Source organism: Stegodyphus dumicola, chromosome X1 (genome assembly GCF_044657685.1).
Source record: "Stegodyphus dumicola isolate Sdum_Otavi_A_Nest chromosome X1, ASM4465768v1".
Classification (NCBI taxonomy): domain Eukaryota; kingdom Metazoa; phylum Arthropoda; class Arachnida; order Araneae; family Eresidae; genus Stegodyphus; species Stegodyphus dumicola.
In genome coordinates, this window is record NC_140780.1 from 161814611 (window position 1) to 161831716 (window position 17106).

Here is a 17106-nt window from a genome sequence, read left to right on the forward strand (position 1 = left end):
CTTAAAAAAGACTTAATTAAGATACAATTACACGCGGAACAAGCATTAGTTTAGAAGTCAAACAACAAAAATCAGCACGTTCATTTTTGTTGTTTCACTTCTAAATTGAAAAAGACTTGTTAATGGGAATTTTTTATTTATCTTTCTATGAGTTCTGTCTAAGAGTAATACAGTCAAAAGTCGTTAATTCGGACACCCATAATCCGGAATGATCTATAATCCGGACCTCAAAGATATAAACTTTCTGCGCATGCGCCGCGTTGACACATGCGCATAGGCGTTTACGCGTGCGCGTAAGACCTTTACGCGAACGCGCATATGCGTGTGCGCAAGTGCAGAATACGTTTTCGCGTGCGCGTTTAACAGACGTATAACGTATAACGGACGGTATAAGCTAAAATTATACAATTATCTATTTCAGTTAATGTTGATGCTTGCGTTATTCCTTAATCTTCGAATTGGATGCAGCTTATTATTTTTTGCAGACTGTAAGAGCAATTTTATAAATGTCTTTCGATTATGTCAATTTCCGATTCTGGAGCTCCCAAAGGATCTACAAAACGAAAGTATGTCTCAATGTCCGTCAAACAAAAAGTGGAATTGTTGCAAAAAATGGATAAAGACATGAAGAAGGTGATAGAGAGGTTAGTGAAAACGAAAAAAATTCGATTGACAAGTTAGTCGGTATTCTTGGCACAGCAATTACGGGACTTGAACAGCGGAGCTTTTTAACTGAACAAGAAATTATGTCTTTATAGAATTAAAGAGAAAGTATTATCACATAAAACGAAACAACTTACATTGAAAGAAATGTTTAATAAAGTAAACAAATAAATATTAAGGTTCTTTTTTTGTAAATGTTGATACCCTTTAGATCATAATTGTTCTTTATTTCCTAAAATACGGTTTCATATTTTTAATTTTAGAATTTGTGCATGCCATCTTACGAGATTTAAACTGATGATCTATAATCCGGAAAAATCGATAATCCGGAATCGCCGAAGTCCCGACGAGTCCGGATTAACGACTTTTGACTGTAAAGCATTTTCTGGTTGGCTGAAGCTTGAACAATTAACTGGAAATAGAAGATGTAGGAAATAAATATTCTGTGGCAAAACTAAAAGGATTCTTTAAAAGCAAGATAGAAAAGTTGTCCGAGTGGTGAAAAGTTATAGATAATGATGAATACTATTTAAAAATATAAGTTTATGCAATTTTTTTCTCATTTGATGTCATCTATCTCAATTCTCCATTACTTACCTATCAGCTCCATAATTACAAACATCATAGTCAAAAATGGTCAACCTTAAAACAACATTGTATAGTAGAGTTCTGTAAACCTGACTTACTAAAACTAATACTGTACACTGAGAAGAAACCGAAAATGTCAAGGTTTTATAAAATAAGGGTTACGTTTCTGAGGTACACCCTAATTTTAAGACAGTTATTTTAAGTTTATACCACTTTTCCACCTCTTCTAGCTTCCACTTACAATTACTTGCCAGAATAAGTTTTTAGAATCACATTAAATGCATACAAGAAAGAGTAAGCATTTAAGTCAAAGTTCCACTTTGGGAAGAGAATAAGGATTCCTGAATGGCGCGTGTTTTGCCTTAGGGCTACGTCTCTCTAAGCTGTTACTACGCATGGCTGTATTACGTGCCCTTGATATATTTGCTAGCTAATTTAATATTATGGGTCAACTAGTTTAGAATTTGTGTTAGCTTCCGCTAAGTCTCTTTAGTTAGTTCTTATTCCTTACATTTTTGAGTTTAAGCCCAAGTGAAGGCATTGTTGTACGCCCTGAGTAAGGAGCCATCTGTGAATCTTTATTTTAAGGAATAAAGGGTAATTAACCCTTTTTGAGTTTATGTTTCCATTTTTGGACTTAAGTGATTATTCACTTAGTAGTTCACTAGGTTCCTCAACACTTAGTTAATAGATAAAAGTGAGGAACCCTACATTGGCAGCCAAAACACTGACAAATTATGTCGTTAGAAAATGGAAAATTTACTCCGACCCCTTTTACCTTTCAAATCTCAGCTAGCAGGTAACCCTATGGAGAGATTCGGTTTCATGGTAGAAACCATGCGGGCAGCTATGAAGCCAGCCACGACGTTTGATGGCAAAGGTGCCATGATGACTTTCCTAGAGCAGATGGACCTGCATTTCACATTACACTGAAGTGACAAAAGTCATGGGATAGCAATATGCAAATATACAGATGCCAGTAATCGCGTAGAAAATGCATACATGCGAAGTGCTTTGGCAGGGCTTTCATTTGTGTTCAAGTTATTCATGTGAAGAGGCTTTGACGTGATTATGGCTGCACATCGAGAATTAACAGACTTTGAACGTGGAATGGTAGTTGGAGCTAGACGCATGGGTCATTCCATTTCGGATATCGTTAAGGAATTCAACATTCCGAGATCCACAGTGTCAAGAGTGTGCCGAGAGTATCTAATTTCAGGCATAACATTCCACCATGGACAGTGCAGTGGCCGACCACCTGCACTTAACGACCGAGACCAGCGACGTCTGCGTAGAGTTGTCAATGTTCACAGACAAGCAACACTGCGTCAAATAACCACAGAATCAATGTGGGACGTACGAGGGACGTGTCTGATAGGACAGTGCAGCGAAATTTGTCTTCCTTGGGCTATGCCAGCAGAAGACAGACTCGAGTGCCTTTACTGACAGCACGACATCGCTTGCAGCAACGTTCGTAAGCATATCGGTTGGTCCCTAAACGAATGGAAAACCGTGGCTTGGTCAAATGAGTCATGATTTCAGTTGGTAAGAGCTGATGGTAGGGTTCGAGTGTGGCGAAGACCCCACGAAGCCATGGACCCAAGTTGTCAACAAGGGCACTGTTCAAGCTGGTGGTGGTTCCATAATGGTCTGGGCTGTTTTTACATGGCATGGACTCGGTCCTCTGGTGCAACTGAACCGATCATTGACTGGAAATGGATACCTTCAGCTACTTGGAGATCACTTACAGCCATTCATGGACTTCACGTACTCAAACAACGACGGGATTTTTATGGATGACAATGCGCCATGTCACCGGGCCACAATTGTTCGCGATTGGTTAGAAGAACATTCTAGACAATTCCAGCGAATGACCTGGCCAACTGGATCGCCCGACATGAATCCCATCGAACATTTATGGGACATCATCGAGAGGTCAGTTCGTGCCCAAAACCCTGCACCGTCAACATTTTCACAATTATGGACGTCTATAGAGGCAGCATGGCTCAAGCTCAATATTCTTGCAGGGGACTTCCAACGACTTGTTGAGTCTATGCCACGTCGAGTTGCTGCACTCGCCGGGCAAAAGGAGGACCGACAAAATATTAGGAGGTATCCCATGACTTTTGTCACTTCAGTGTATATCCCGTAAACCAGCTGCAGAAAGTAACAATTGCTACGGCTAACTTAAAAGGCTAGGCCCTGAGTTGGTTCAAGGCTATTTGAAAATTCCTGATGTGGGATTAAGGATTGGAAACCTACAGCAGGGAAAATTTTAAAACCGCGCTATTAAAAGTTTCCTGTAGTCAAAGACCGAGTAAAGCTGGAAGCAGAGGTCTTTAGTAAATATCAGATGAATACCGAAGATCTGATCGACTTGATCTTGAGAAAGATACAAATATTCAATATATTGTAGTAATTTTTCCATGTCTACTTTCGTCTATTCAAGATTTCCTGGAAGTAAGAAATCCACAGACTTTGGAAAACCTATTTCAGCTTGCCGTGAAATTCCACAACAGATGAGCAGCTGCAAGCACGCGTTCAGCAAATTTCCGCCAGTATTTGAGGGTTTCTTCTCAACAGAAACCTCAAAGTAAGCAGTATCCTTATCATCAAGCGGGAAAGACTAACAAAGGAAATAATAAGAGGTCAGGTCAGTCGAAAGCATTTGGACACCGCAATAAGAAGCAGCGCAAGCAAGAGGGGAAAAAAAAGGATTTAAACTGATCCGGGTGGCCGATCACCCCCTCTGAAGACAAATTCCTCGGAAATTAAATACGGTAGTTGTACAAAATTTATCATTACCAGAAATTTACATTTTATTGAACAACGTCCCTACTATCGCCTTACTTGACACTGGGACTTAATGCAGGTTTTTGTCGCAAGCCTTCTTTAAAACGAATTTTCGTCGTTACAGACTATTTAAAACCACGGAACAGAAAGTAATTGCCGCCCAAGGAAAACGGTGTGTCTGCTTTGGGAAAGCAGGGCTATACGTGCAAATAAAGAATGAGACACACAAAGTGAATTGTGTTAGTTAAGGACCTACTAACTTCAGTTTTTTTTTGGGGGGTTGACCTTTTTACGCGCAGCAAGCACTAAATAAAATTTTAAGAACTCTATCTTACAGGTCTAGATGCATGCTGTAGAAGAGGAAGGGGGGGCTTTCCAGATGTTGACCTAAACCATCTCCGGGAAGAGGAGAGAAAGAAATTGGAAAATTTGGCAAGAGATTTTCATAAATTATTTGATAAGAAACCTGGCTTCTGCAAGTTTATGTAGCATAAAATAATGTAGGAAATGCCCCCCCCCAGTTCGGTCTAAGCCTTATCGGTACGACCAGGTGAAGTAAGAAATTTTAGAATAGCATATTAAAAAATGTTGGCGAATAAAATAATTATTCCGAGTAGTAGCCCCTATGCAAGCCCAATAATGTTATGTAGAAAGAAAAATGACCTTCCATCCTCAGATCCGAATTCGTGGAGATTCGCTGTTGATTACCGTAAATTAAATAGTATAACTAAACATCCTACGTATTCCCTGCCGATAATTGAGGAAATAATATGAAGAATTCGATCTACTAAGTATATGGCTATGCAGAGATCTGGCATCAGGGATATTTTCAAATTGCAGTAAAACCCGAGGATGTCGAGAAAACAGCTTTTATAACAAAATCAGGTGTGTATGCCTATTTGAGAATGCCGTTTGGCTTAAGCAGAGCTCCGGCTACATTCCAGAAAGTCATGGATATCGTATTAAGACCCATCTTAGGCAAAAGTAGAGTCATTTCCTTAGATGATATAATAGTTACTAGCAAAACTAATAGACGAACATGTTGAACATCTTGGAGAAGTTTTTTTCATTATCAAATGAAGTCAGCCTCAAGGTTAATCCTAAAAAATGCAAAATTTCGGCAAAGGAACTTAAAGATCTCGAAAAAAGGAATCGAAACTGATAACTCTAAAATCTTAGCAATCGAGTTATCCACCTCCTGATAACAGCCAAAAAATTAGCATCCTTTTTGGGCATGGGCTCATATTATCGGCCACTCATTAAAGACGTTGCGAAGACAATCCTTACTGGTTCTCAATCAAAAAAAAAAAAAAAAAAATTCACGTGGACCACAGAGGCGAACACTGCGTTCGAAGAATTAAAACATGCATTTATTAACGCCCAGTTCTCAAGTTCCCGGAATGGGACCAGAACTCGATGTCTTAAAAGCAGTACAGAAATTCCAAGTTTACTTTGGAAGTGCCCCGGAGACACCACTTTCTCCAATGAATTGGTGGATCGATTTCCTTGGGCCTTATCCTAGAATAAGGTTAAATAAGAATAGATATCTCTTAACTATCGCTGATCACTTCTGCAATGGGTGGAAATAATTCTCCTTAAGTGAGCATCAGCAAAATATTGTCAAATTCGTTCTTAAATAAATATTTTTTTTAATATGTGTAAAAAAGGTTAGCTTTAAATATGTTCTTGGCCCATAGATGGCGCCACTGTTTTTATATTCTTCTATAACTGTGCACTCCAATAAAACTTCACTTGTGTTCCAAACTCCCAACAGGTATGTTGTGTATTATTTATTCTCATGCATGCAAGTAACCACTCTCTGCTATATTGAGTTTCTAATAGGTTATGGGCCCAGGCCAGATTAAGAAATGAGGATAAATAATCTAGTGTCTAGTTAAGTTAGTTTGTTTATTTAATTCTATTTGTAAATTTTTTAGAATTACTTTAACCAGAATTGACCACATGGTTATGTTAGGGTTAGCCAAAGCACATGGTTGCAAAAGCTTAACTAGTACAAATATTTTTGACTGTTAATTATTTGGGCAAATGTTTCTTTGAGAATAAAATTAATTCAATAGAAAATTTATTTGAATTTATCTCAAATTATAATTTTTTTTGTCTCTTGTTGATTAAAGTTAAAAAGGAAAAATGCCAGGGGGAGAAGGTTCATTTAGTCATAAACAATTGAGTGGAAGGGAAAATTACATGGATTGGAAATTTTCCATGAAAATGCATCTCATTAAATTAGATTTAAGGGCTTATGTAGAGGGTACAAAAGAAGATCCAGTAAAGGATACCAAAGCTTTGTCATATATAGTTGAAGGGGTAAGTGAAATTATTTTCAATGATATAAGGGATTTAACAAGTGGAAAGGAAGCTTGGAAAGTATTAGCTGAAACATATGAGAATAAGGGAATCACAAGAAAGGTTTCAATAATTAAAACATTAGTAAATACCCGTTATACTGATTGCAAGGATATGTCTGACTATTTACATAGGGTCATTTCATCTTATCAGCAGTTAAAATCTACTGGTGTTAAACCTGATGAAGAATTAATTGCAGGAATAATTTTAGCTAATTTACCTGATAGGTTTGAACCTCTTATAATGGCTTTGAAAAATTGTGGTGAGGCAATAACAGTTGACAATGTTAAAAATCGCTTGTTAGCTGAAGATTCAAAACCCCTAGTCAATGAAAGTAAGGAATACGCATTTGTTAATAAAAATATAGGAAGCAAAAGGTACTTTAAAGGAAAATGTTTTAAATGCGATTTGTTTGGCCACAAAAGCTCTGATTGTCAGAAGTCACCTCTCAAAAAGGATAGATATAATGAAAACAAGTTTAACAAAAAGTCTAATGTTGGATTAAAACATAAAAAGGGGGAAGAAGCTTATGTAGTGGAAATTAGTGTAGCTAATTCTAATCCACATCCCAATATTTGGTACATGGATTCTTGTGCTTCTTACCACATGACTCCACATAAAGAATTATTAGATGATTATCAGGATGCTAGTATTCATCAAATAAAAACAGGAAGTTCAGTAATAGAAGTAGAGGGTAAGGGTAAAATAACTTTCCTCTTATCTAGAAATAAAAAAAGAGAGTCTGTAACTTTTAGTAATGTTTTACACGTTCCAAAGTTAACAGCCAATTTGCTGTCCATTAAGTATTTAAATAAAGTATTTGAAATGGTTAGTACTTTTACAAGTGAAAGATGTTTTCTGTATGAAGGTAAACATTTAGTTGCTACTGGAACAGGTATGGGAGATAATTTGTATTCTCTTGATTTATGTAATGAGTGGGCTTTAATTACTGATAAAAATATTTCAAATGAATTATTACACAAAAGAGTGGGCCATTTAAGTGAAGGAGGAATGACCAGATTAAAAGATATGGTCGAAGGTTTTACATTTAACGGAAAATTGTTAAATTGTGTGTCATGCATTAAAGGCAAAATGCATAGACAACCATTTCCCAAGGGAGAAGCTAAGCGTGCAAAAGAGTTATTAGGCATAGTACATAGTGACCTGTGTGGGCCTATGAATGTTACATCAATTGGTGGTTCTCGCTACTTTATTAGTTTTATTGATGATTTGTCGCGAATGACTTTTGTTTATTTTTTGAAAAATAAATCTGAAGTTTTTGAAAAATTCAAAATATTTCAAGCATTTGTGGAAAGGCAAACTGGCAAATCAATCAAAATCTTACACTCAGATAATGGTACTGAGTATGTAAACAATGAGATGGATAACTATTTAGCATCAAATGGAATTCAGCATCAAAAGTCTATTCCATTTACACCAGAGCAAATGGGTGTAGCTGAACGTAGTAACAGAACTCTTGTAGAGCGAGCACAATCAATGTTGGTGGATGCTCACCTTGATCAAAATTATTGGGCTGAAGCAGTGCAAACTGCAAATCACTGTAAAAAATATATCTCCAACTATTGCAGTTGCAGGTATGACCCCTTATGAAAAATGGTATGGGGATAAGCCAAATTTAGAATACTTGAGAGTATTTGGATGTCGTGCATTTGCTCACATTCCAAAGCAAAAACGTAAAAAATGGGATATAAAAGTAAAGGAATTAATGCTTGTTGGGTACTGTCAGGATAGAAAAGGCTATCGATTAATAGATCCCAAAACTTATGAAATAATAAATGCACGAGATGTACAATTTTTGGAAAATGAAATGTACTATAAAAAGGCAAGTAATATGCCAAAATTCTATGATGAATCCTCATTCAGTGGGAGCGTGATTATGACATTTTCAGATACTGAGAATGCAATAGCTGATGATCAGAACGGTGAATTGGAAGGGATGGTTAATGATAATACTCAGTCTGATCATGAATTAGTTAATGCTAGTGTTAAATCTAATCACGATGAACATAATACTGCTCAAAATGATAGCCATGATAACAGTAGTGTAGTTGATGAACTACCTACATTGACTAGAAACAGAAAACTTAGATTCCCAAATAGTTATACGGACTATGACACACACGGGATGCCAGAAATGCCAATGCCAAATTTAGATCGAATGTGCTTTGTTAAAGCTATGGCAGCAGCAACAAATGGTATGTATTCTGAACCGAAAACCATTGATGAAGCATTAAGGGGCAATGATGCAAACCATTGGAAGGATTCTATATGGGAGACTATATTAGGCCATATTAAAAACAAAACATGGGAAATAACAGATAAACCTTATGATAAGAACATTGTAGATTGTAAATGGGTTTTCAAAATTAAATGTAATTCAGTAGGCAAGATTGAAAGATATAAAACACGTTTAGTTGCCAAGGGCTATTCTCAGATTGAGGGAATAGATTATACTGAAACATTTGCACCAGTTGTCCGATATGTAACATTAAGAGTTTTATTAGCTTATGCAGCTATATATGATTGGGAAATTGACCAAATGGATGCTGTAATGGCTTTTGTACAGGGAACTCTAAATGAAGACATTTATATGAAAATTCCAGACGGTTTCAGTGAATTTTACAAGCAAAACTTAAAGGGAAAGGTCCTAAAATTAAACAAAGCATTAGATGGTTTAAAGCAGAGTGGTAGACTATGGTACCAACTGTTAGAAAAGGGTTTAATAGAAATGGGACTGAGGCAAAGTTCTTTTGATAGTTGTGTCTATATTAAAATAAATGAAAATAAAGATCTTGTTATTGTTGCTATTTATGTTGATGACTTACTCATTTTTAGTAATAACATAGAACTTAAAAACTGGGTAAAACAACAACTTAAAGAAAAATTTGAAATGAAAGACTTGGGACCAGCAAATTATTGCTTAGGAATTAAAATTGAACGAGATAGAACTAAAGGGTCCATTAGCCTTAGTCAAACTCAGTATGTAGAGAGTATGCTTTGCAAATATAATATGCATGAATCTCATGGTGTAAAAACACCATTAGACCAAAATCAAGTGTTATCTAAACTGCAGATACCAACTAGTAAGGAACAAAAGCTACCTGTTCCTTATCAGGCTGCCATTAGGAGTCTTCTTTATGCAGCTCAAGCAACACGGCCAGATATAACTTATGCTGTGAATTTCCTTAGCCAGTTCTCCAATAATCCGGCAAGGGTTCACTGGAATGCTGTCAAGCGCATCATGCGGTATCTTCGAGCCACTACAGATGCTACATGGTCTTTTTCAAAGGACCATAGTGCTGATGTCCTTGGTTACAGCGACTCAAACTATGGAGGTGATGCTGGGGATCGACGATCAACCACTGGATATGTTTTCCTCATCGGAGGTGGTGCAGTGTCATGGTATAGTAAGCGTCAACCAACCATTGCAACTAGTACAACAGAAGCCGAATATATGGCTCTTTCTGCAGCTACTAAAGAAGCCATATGGCTCAACAAAATTGTTAAAGAACTTGGGATTATTACTGCAAAGCCAGTATTATTATACTGCGATAACAACAGTGCTATTAATCTCAGCAAAAATAGTGTGTATCATGGTAGTTCAAAGCATATTGATATACAACATCATTTCGTGCGAGAAGCTGTGAAAATTCAGCACATTGACATACAATATAAGACTACTAATGATATGATTGCAGACTTTTTGACAAAAAATGTAAACAGTGCAAAACATGAAATGTCTGCAAAAATGATGGGTTTAAAATGAAGACCAATGTAATTTAATGTTTTATTATATGTATGTGTGCTGATGTAATTTCTCATTGTATTTAATTAGGATGATATTTAAACCTAAAGTGGGAGTGTAAAAAAGGTTAGCTTTAAATATGTTCTTGGCCCATAGATGGCGCCACTGTTTTTATATTCTATAACTGTGCACTCCAATAAAACTTCACTTGTGTTCCAAACTCCCAACAGGTATGTTGTGTATTATTTATTCTCATGCATGCAAGTAACCACTCTCTGCTATATTGAGTTTCTAATAATATGCGACCCCCAGTAAAAGTAATATCTGATAACGGAAAACAATTAGTTAGTCACTTATACAAAAACCTTTGCACAGAACTTGGCATACGTCACCTAAAAATGATACCATATAGGCTGCAATCGAATACAGTGGAAAGTGTAAACAAAATTATTGTTAAAATTATTCGGGGATATGTTAAAAATTATCATGACTGTTGGGATAGCTGCGTCAATGAATTAGGCTTCGCTTTAAGAACAGCGAAACATTATACTACACAAAAGACCCCCCGCAGAACTCTTTTTAGGGAGGAAAATTTTAACTCCCTTAGATAAACTCTTTTTTTGGGCAGCAGAGGGAAGAAGAATTTAAGTTAAAGGATATTCAGGAAATCATTAATGAAGCCATAAGAAACTGATTCAGCTAGGAAGAAGCATAAATACTGTTATGACAAGAATAGACGGGAGGTAGAATATTCTGTGGGTCAAAAAGTATTAAAACTTAAAGACTCTTTATCGTCTGCACCAGAAAATAAAGTGACCAAGTTTGAGCCCAGGTTTGAAGGGTTCATCGAAAGAATTAAATTTACAACCTTATACTTAAAGTCCACAAATGGCCAGGAAATAGTGGCTAACATTGACCAAGTTAAACCACACTACAGGCGAACTGAATCTGAAATCTTAAAATATCTCTTTCAGGATCCTGGAAGCGTGCTAAGAACTTCAGACGTTCAAACAGCAAGCTGGATTTCCCCAGCAGAAAAATGGAAACAGGCGGAAAGTATGAACGAAAGACCAGTAAAATGAATCCCGCCACGAGGTCCAGGGCCAGCAGAAAAGAGAAAAAGTGCAATGAGTGAAAGGCCAGTAAAGAATGTCCTGCTGCATTTTCTAAATGTGTCAACTTACTCCTATTGCATCTTAATTCTTCACTAGCAGCACAAACTTTTTGTACTTACCAATGTGTTAACCCCTTTTATTTCACGCTCTTGCACCTAGATCGAACAGCACAGCTAAACAGTTCAAAGATATCAAAAAAATTAACCAAAAAAAAAAGTTCAAATATTTAAATCCTTATTACTATGCTTTAATACTTATTATAACTTTATTGCCCAGTTAATGTGAAATATCAATTAGGAAACTTTTATAATTTGATTTAGGGGTAGGGCCTCGTTGCCCAGGTACTCAGGTGTTACACTGCTCAACAGACAGAAAGTCCTGACGCAACGAGGTTCTGTGCCAGCAGAAAAGAGAAAAATTGCAATGAATAGAAGACCAATTAAACGAGTGGCACCACAGAGGGGTGTGAATGCAACAAAAGACACCTTGACAGATAGCCACCATTACCCATCGACAACCACCCTAAGGGAGGTCGGAAGAGATCCAGGATGAAGAAATATCAGCGGTAAAAGAGCAGCCGAGGTGGTATTTACACCGCTTCAGCAATGACGAAAGTCCAAAAGGAGGTTTAAAGACTCGGAAGAAAAGCGTGCCCCCTCCCAGGAAACCAAGTGAAGGGCCAAGTACCAGAATCCTCAACCCATGAGGAAATCAGTCCGATTCATCACCAAAGGGAAGAAAAGGAAAAAATTTCCAGCAAAAAGTGTAGGCCACTCAAGGAGAAAAATCAGATTGGAGAACCGCCGTACCTGTGAAGCATTCTGCCAGAAAAGAATAGAGGATTACAAAAAGCAGAAAGATAAGTGAACATTTTCTTTGTTTACTCATTTAGAATTCAAGTTCAATTTATATCATTTTGTTCAAAGTTGCTTTTCTTAAGTGACAACCAGTGTTAAAAGCTGTCAGAAGCAAGAATTTTGAATTTGCAGGTTTGCGAGAAAGTATATGGTAAATATCTTTTAGCCAGAAAGACCTGAATTTGTGATGTAAACTGTTGTAAACTTGAACTTAAAATTAAATTTTAGAAAAAGATTGCATTTAATTTTTTGTTAGCCAGATGGTTAGTTGGTAATGTTGTTCGTGGTAACACAATACTGACACACTCAGTTTATAATAGAACAAATTTCTGAAGAGCGTGGGAGGGAGGGAATGAGTTAAAATGTGTGTAAATGAAATCTGCTTGAGAGCCAAATAAATGTAATAAAATGTAATTGGAAGGGAAATTTTTCTTAGAAACAAAGCACTAATGCGTTTTCCTTCCAGATATTTTGGAAAGACCAAAGTATGATGTCAAGATCAAGATGTATCTGCTGAGCAAAAATTTTTTTTAAATGATTTTATTTATCTTAGTTTTAACTTAGGTTTAGATCATTTGTAAAGTTGGCCCTAAACAAAAGTTAAAAATTCGATTTCAATAATGAGACTGAATTAAGAATTCAAAAGCATTAGAAGTTACACTTTGAATGTTAGCAAGTTTGCTAGAATTTAAATTCTTAACAAGGTCATTATGAGACCTTCTTCTTCGAGTGCTTAAATTCTGGTAGGGAAAGATGTAAGGTATATCCTAATTTTATGAAAGTTATTTTAAGTTTATAACAGCTTTCCTATCTCTTCTAACTTCAGATTACAATGCCTTACCAGAATGAGTTTTAGAATCGCATTAAATGCAAATGAGTAGTTGAAAGTATTTAAGTCATTTTAAAGTATTAAGTTCACTGACTTTGTGAGACAGAGTTAGGATTCCTGAATAGCGCGTGTTTGCCTTTTGGCTACATCTTTCTAACTACTAGTACACTTGGCCATATTATGTGCCTTTAGATAGCTTCACTAGCTAATTTAATAGTACAGGTCAACTAGTTTAGAATTTGTGTTAGCTTCGGCAAAGTCTCTTTAGTTAGTTATTAGTTAGTTCTCATTTTTTACATTTTTGAGTTTAAGCCCAAGTAAAGGCATTGTTGTATGCCCTGAGAAAGGAGCCATCTGTGAATCTTTATTTTGAGCAATAAAGGGTAATTAACCCTTCTTGAGTTTATGTTTCTGTTCTTGGACTTGAGCGAGCATTTGATTAATATTTCTCTAGATTCCTCAACACTTAGCTAATACATATAAGTGAGGAATCCTACATGTTACTCACAATTCAGTATGTTACTGCATACTACATTAATACTGCATATTCAATATTCTAATGCATATTGCACTAAAAGTTCTAGTACAATACATACTGCAGAGAAGTACAATATACCTTGAAGTAAAGCTTAGAGGTTAAAAAACATTTGCATACAAAACTGAAGAAATGACTAATAGTTCTTTGTAGAAAAAAAAAAAAAAAATCTGATGCTAAACCAGCTCTCAGGCTCATTTCATTTTCTTTCAGATTCATCACTTAGGTAATGGAGAAGCAAAATGACCATAGCAGATGCACTTTGTTTCTTGAAGTAACAGAGCATTCCTTCAGTGGCTTTTAGTCCTTCACTGCGAGTAATTTTTTTAAAACTTTCTTTTGTTTTCCATCTTCTTAATTCTCTGATTCATCATTTTATACTTGTTCTCTTTCAGTAGTGCAACCCTGACACAATATCTTAAAAATTCAGTTTTCATCCTGCCCCAGTTATTCTTCCACATCAGCCTTAGTAATTCATTACACTCCAGAAGTTTTTCAGGAAGTACACTATTTCATAATTTTCTCTACTTTCTTCAAATTCGCTTTCTGAATGGTCTAGCAGTTGTGTTCAGGAATAAACTAGGTTTATACTATTGATTACATTACAATAGGTCCTAGTCCACTAAATCTTCGTGACTTCACCAGGTCCAAAATACTTATTTTTAGTTTATCAATCATGTCTCACCCTTCCACTATGGCTGAGACAAGAGTTGAAAGAAGTTTATGTCTGTACTCTCTTTTCCAGTGCTTCTGAAATGCCACTAGTTGACAAATCAAATTCTGGGTCACTAGTTGACAAACCAAAACCCCATTAGTAGGAAAAAATATAGCTCTTAATGTCTTCAACTTATAAGTGTTGAACATCAGGATGGGATATGCCACTGTGAGAACCAGAAGTGCTTTCCTTGGCAGATTTGTCAATTTTAGAAAGTTTTTGACTGAGGGAACAAACTGCTGATAAAAATCAAACCACATATGGCTCTATTCATTCATGAATTTGCTGATTCCTCTACCAAACATTCACATTACAGAAGGTGATAGTTACATTAGTACCTTTTTTTTTTTTTTCCAACCCCTGTTGACTTTGCTTATGAGTGCTAGTTTGAGTTTATGGCTGCTTGTTGTATTCCCTCCTACTGCATTTCTGAATGAAGCATTTGAAAATTCAGAGCAGACTTATGATAATTGTAAATTTAATCCTCTTTTTCCAATTACACTGTGGAAATTTGCTTTGTGCTTATAAACTTATATTTTTCTGAGTCAGTAGATAAATGTTCACAACAAATCTTTAACTGTCTGATGTCAAAACGCTTCTTTCACCTGTCAACACTAACAGTAAATCTAAGCTTTTCCTCTTGAATTTCCTCACAGAACTTGAGGGATAACTTTGGTAAAATGGGTCCTGAAATGGGTGTTCATTTTCCCTTTGTTGCCCAAACCACAAACAAACCTTCACTTACTTTTCTCGTAATTACCATCTTTATTAACTTTTCCTTTAAAAGAAAGGATGATCCTATCAGTATATGGTCTTTTTCCCACATCAAGACTCGATTTTAGATATCTTCTTTTTTTCACTCCAATATACTAGTTCATTCATGACCAAAATCCATAACAAATTTATTATTACTTTCCCCTTCATTCAGTCTCTTTTAAGGCATCCAATTTTATTTCAATTATCATGCCAATTTGTCTTCGTTTCTTCTTGTTCAATATTTTCACTTGGACAGACAACAGAACATAACACTTGTAAGCTCGGATGTAAACTGAAAAACTGTACTTAGAACAAACCTGAATGAGAGGGGGGATGAGACACATTCGAATTCCTACGGAAAGAACGAATAATGTCACCAACTTCGTTAGATAGATCCAAGAATTGTCATGAAGAAAAAGGGACTGAAATTGAAAAAGTAGAATACCATAACAAAGTTTTGAACATCAAAACATAAGGAGACTCATACTCATAAATCTATCTTGTAGATAAAATGTATCTATATAATTTGTACAGTACAGGTGATTTGAGAAATTATTGGAATCCAGCTATTAGTAGACCACCATATTATTTCAAAGATAATACTCAGCTTCACAAGGAGAACCCATGAAATGATCAGAAAAAAGTGATCATTGAGCTACACAGAATGTAATAGGGAGTCTTTGAGGCCTTTCACTATACTTGAGTTGTACGGATTACCAATTTAAAGATAGAGATTTATCTTATGGAAAGAGACAAAGGCAATATATACAGTCAAGGAAATATTACTTTTCATGAGTTAAGTTTTAATTTCCTGTCTTGAATGAATTTAAAATATACTCTAATTGATTTTTAATTAAAATATTGGTAGTACAAATAAAAATATAAAATAAAATGTTTGCTTTTATTTACACAAGCCCTTAATCCTTAGAACCAAATATCCAATCTTATGTAATTTTGGAGTAAAAATACTAATAATTATTAATCTTGAATAACACTGCTTCATATAACATGGAAATTACTAATCACAATATCAGAGAGTTACCTGAAAATATGAATATAATTCTTTTCTAATTTAACCTATACAAAATGGCATGCTGAATTAAAGAGAAATAAGGAACAGCTTCAATTCAAATCTGTACTTTAAGAAATACTTACTCATGAGATCTGCATATGATTTTATGTTTGGCCTTTTCAAGGTAAAGGAAAAAATAATAAAACAAATACAAAAAATAATTCTTTATAAACAATATATTTACATAAGAATTTTTATGTCACATAAATTAATAACATATCTTTCCACTCCAGACTGTCCTGTGCTTTAAATTTATGGATTTGTTGAACCTACCTAATTATAGCACTTAGCAACCCACAAAACAATCCCTTTCAAAAATTAATTTTTATATAGTTATAAAACGCTTAAAAACACAGATATGTAAAAGTAGTGCATAATACACAAGATTTCATTCTGTATTAAAGGTTATTATGAGAACAATATAATTTCTATGAATACTGAAAGCACATGACTTTTATTGTGACTGGGATGGATAGCACTGTTGAATTATGACAAAAAGGATCCAAAAAAAAGATGTACCTCAGACCATTCTCCAAACTCCCAGCGGTTACATGCTTGGCTAAAACATTTTTCTACAATTTTTGGTTTTAATTTGGGATCACAGTGATCTGGAGGAAGACGAGAACCATCATCTAAATTATTACAGGTTACAGTTCTTCTTCTTGTACCTTCTCCACATGAATTTGAACACTGTAAATAAAAGTGTTATACTTCAAAAGAAAATGGCTTAGCATGACATCAATCACATATAAGGCAAAACAAAAATGAGTTCAGAATTCAAAGCAGATTATTATCCAATAATAAATTTAATTCACTGCTATATTTAAAAAACAGCTAATTGATTAAATAGAAATATTGTTTATGGTGGTTAAATTCTGAGATAATTTCCCAGAGGAATAATTAGTTAAATTAGTTCTAGTTAGTTACAGCAATTAGTTCTAAACAAGCAGCAACATTGTCTGCTTTCAAAATAATAATACGAATGCCACTTTTATCATGAAACAATACTCTTGAACATTAATAATAACAAATATTTTAATATTTTCTCCCTTC

The 17106-nt window shown here is 35.3% G+C and overlaps 1 protein-coding gene across 2 annotated transcripts in view; it reads right to left on the minus strand.

Moving 5' to 3' along the window:
• LOC118185717 (A disintegrin and metalloproteinase with thrombospondin motifs 9-like) overlaps positions 1-17106 on the minus strand; it is a 690813-nt gene that overhangs the window by 115976 nt on the left and 557731 nt on the right. For both annotated transcript variants that reach the window (XM_085807434.1, XM_085807433.1), the window contains one exon: positions 16573-16743. In XM_085807434.1, coding sequence (XP_085663560.1) covers positions 16573-16743 — 171 coding nt within the window. The remainder of the gene's footprint in view (positions 1-16572; positions 16744-17106) is intronic.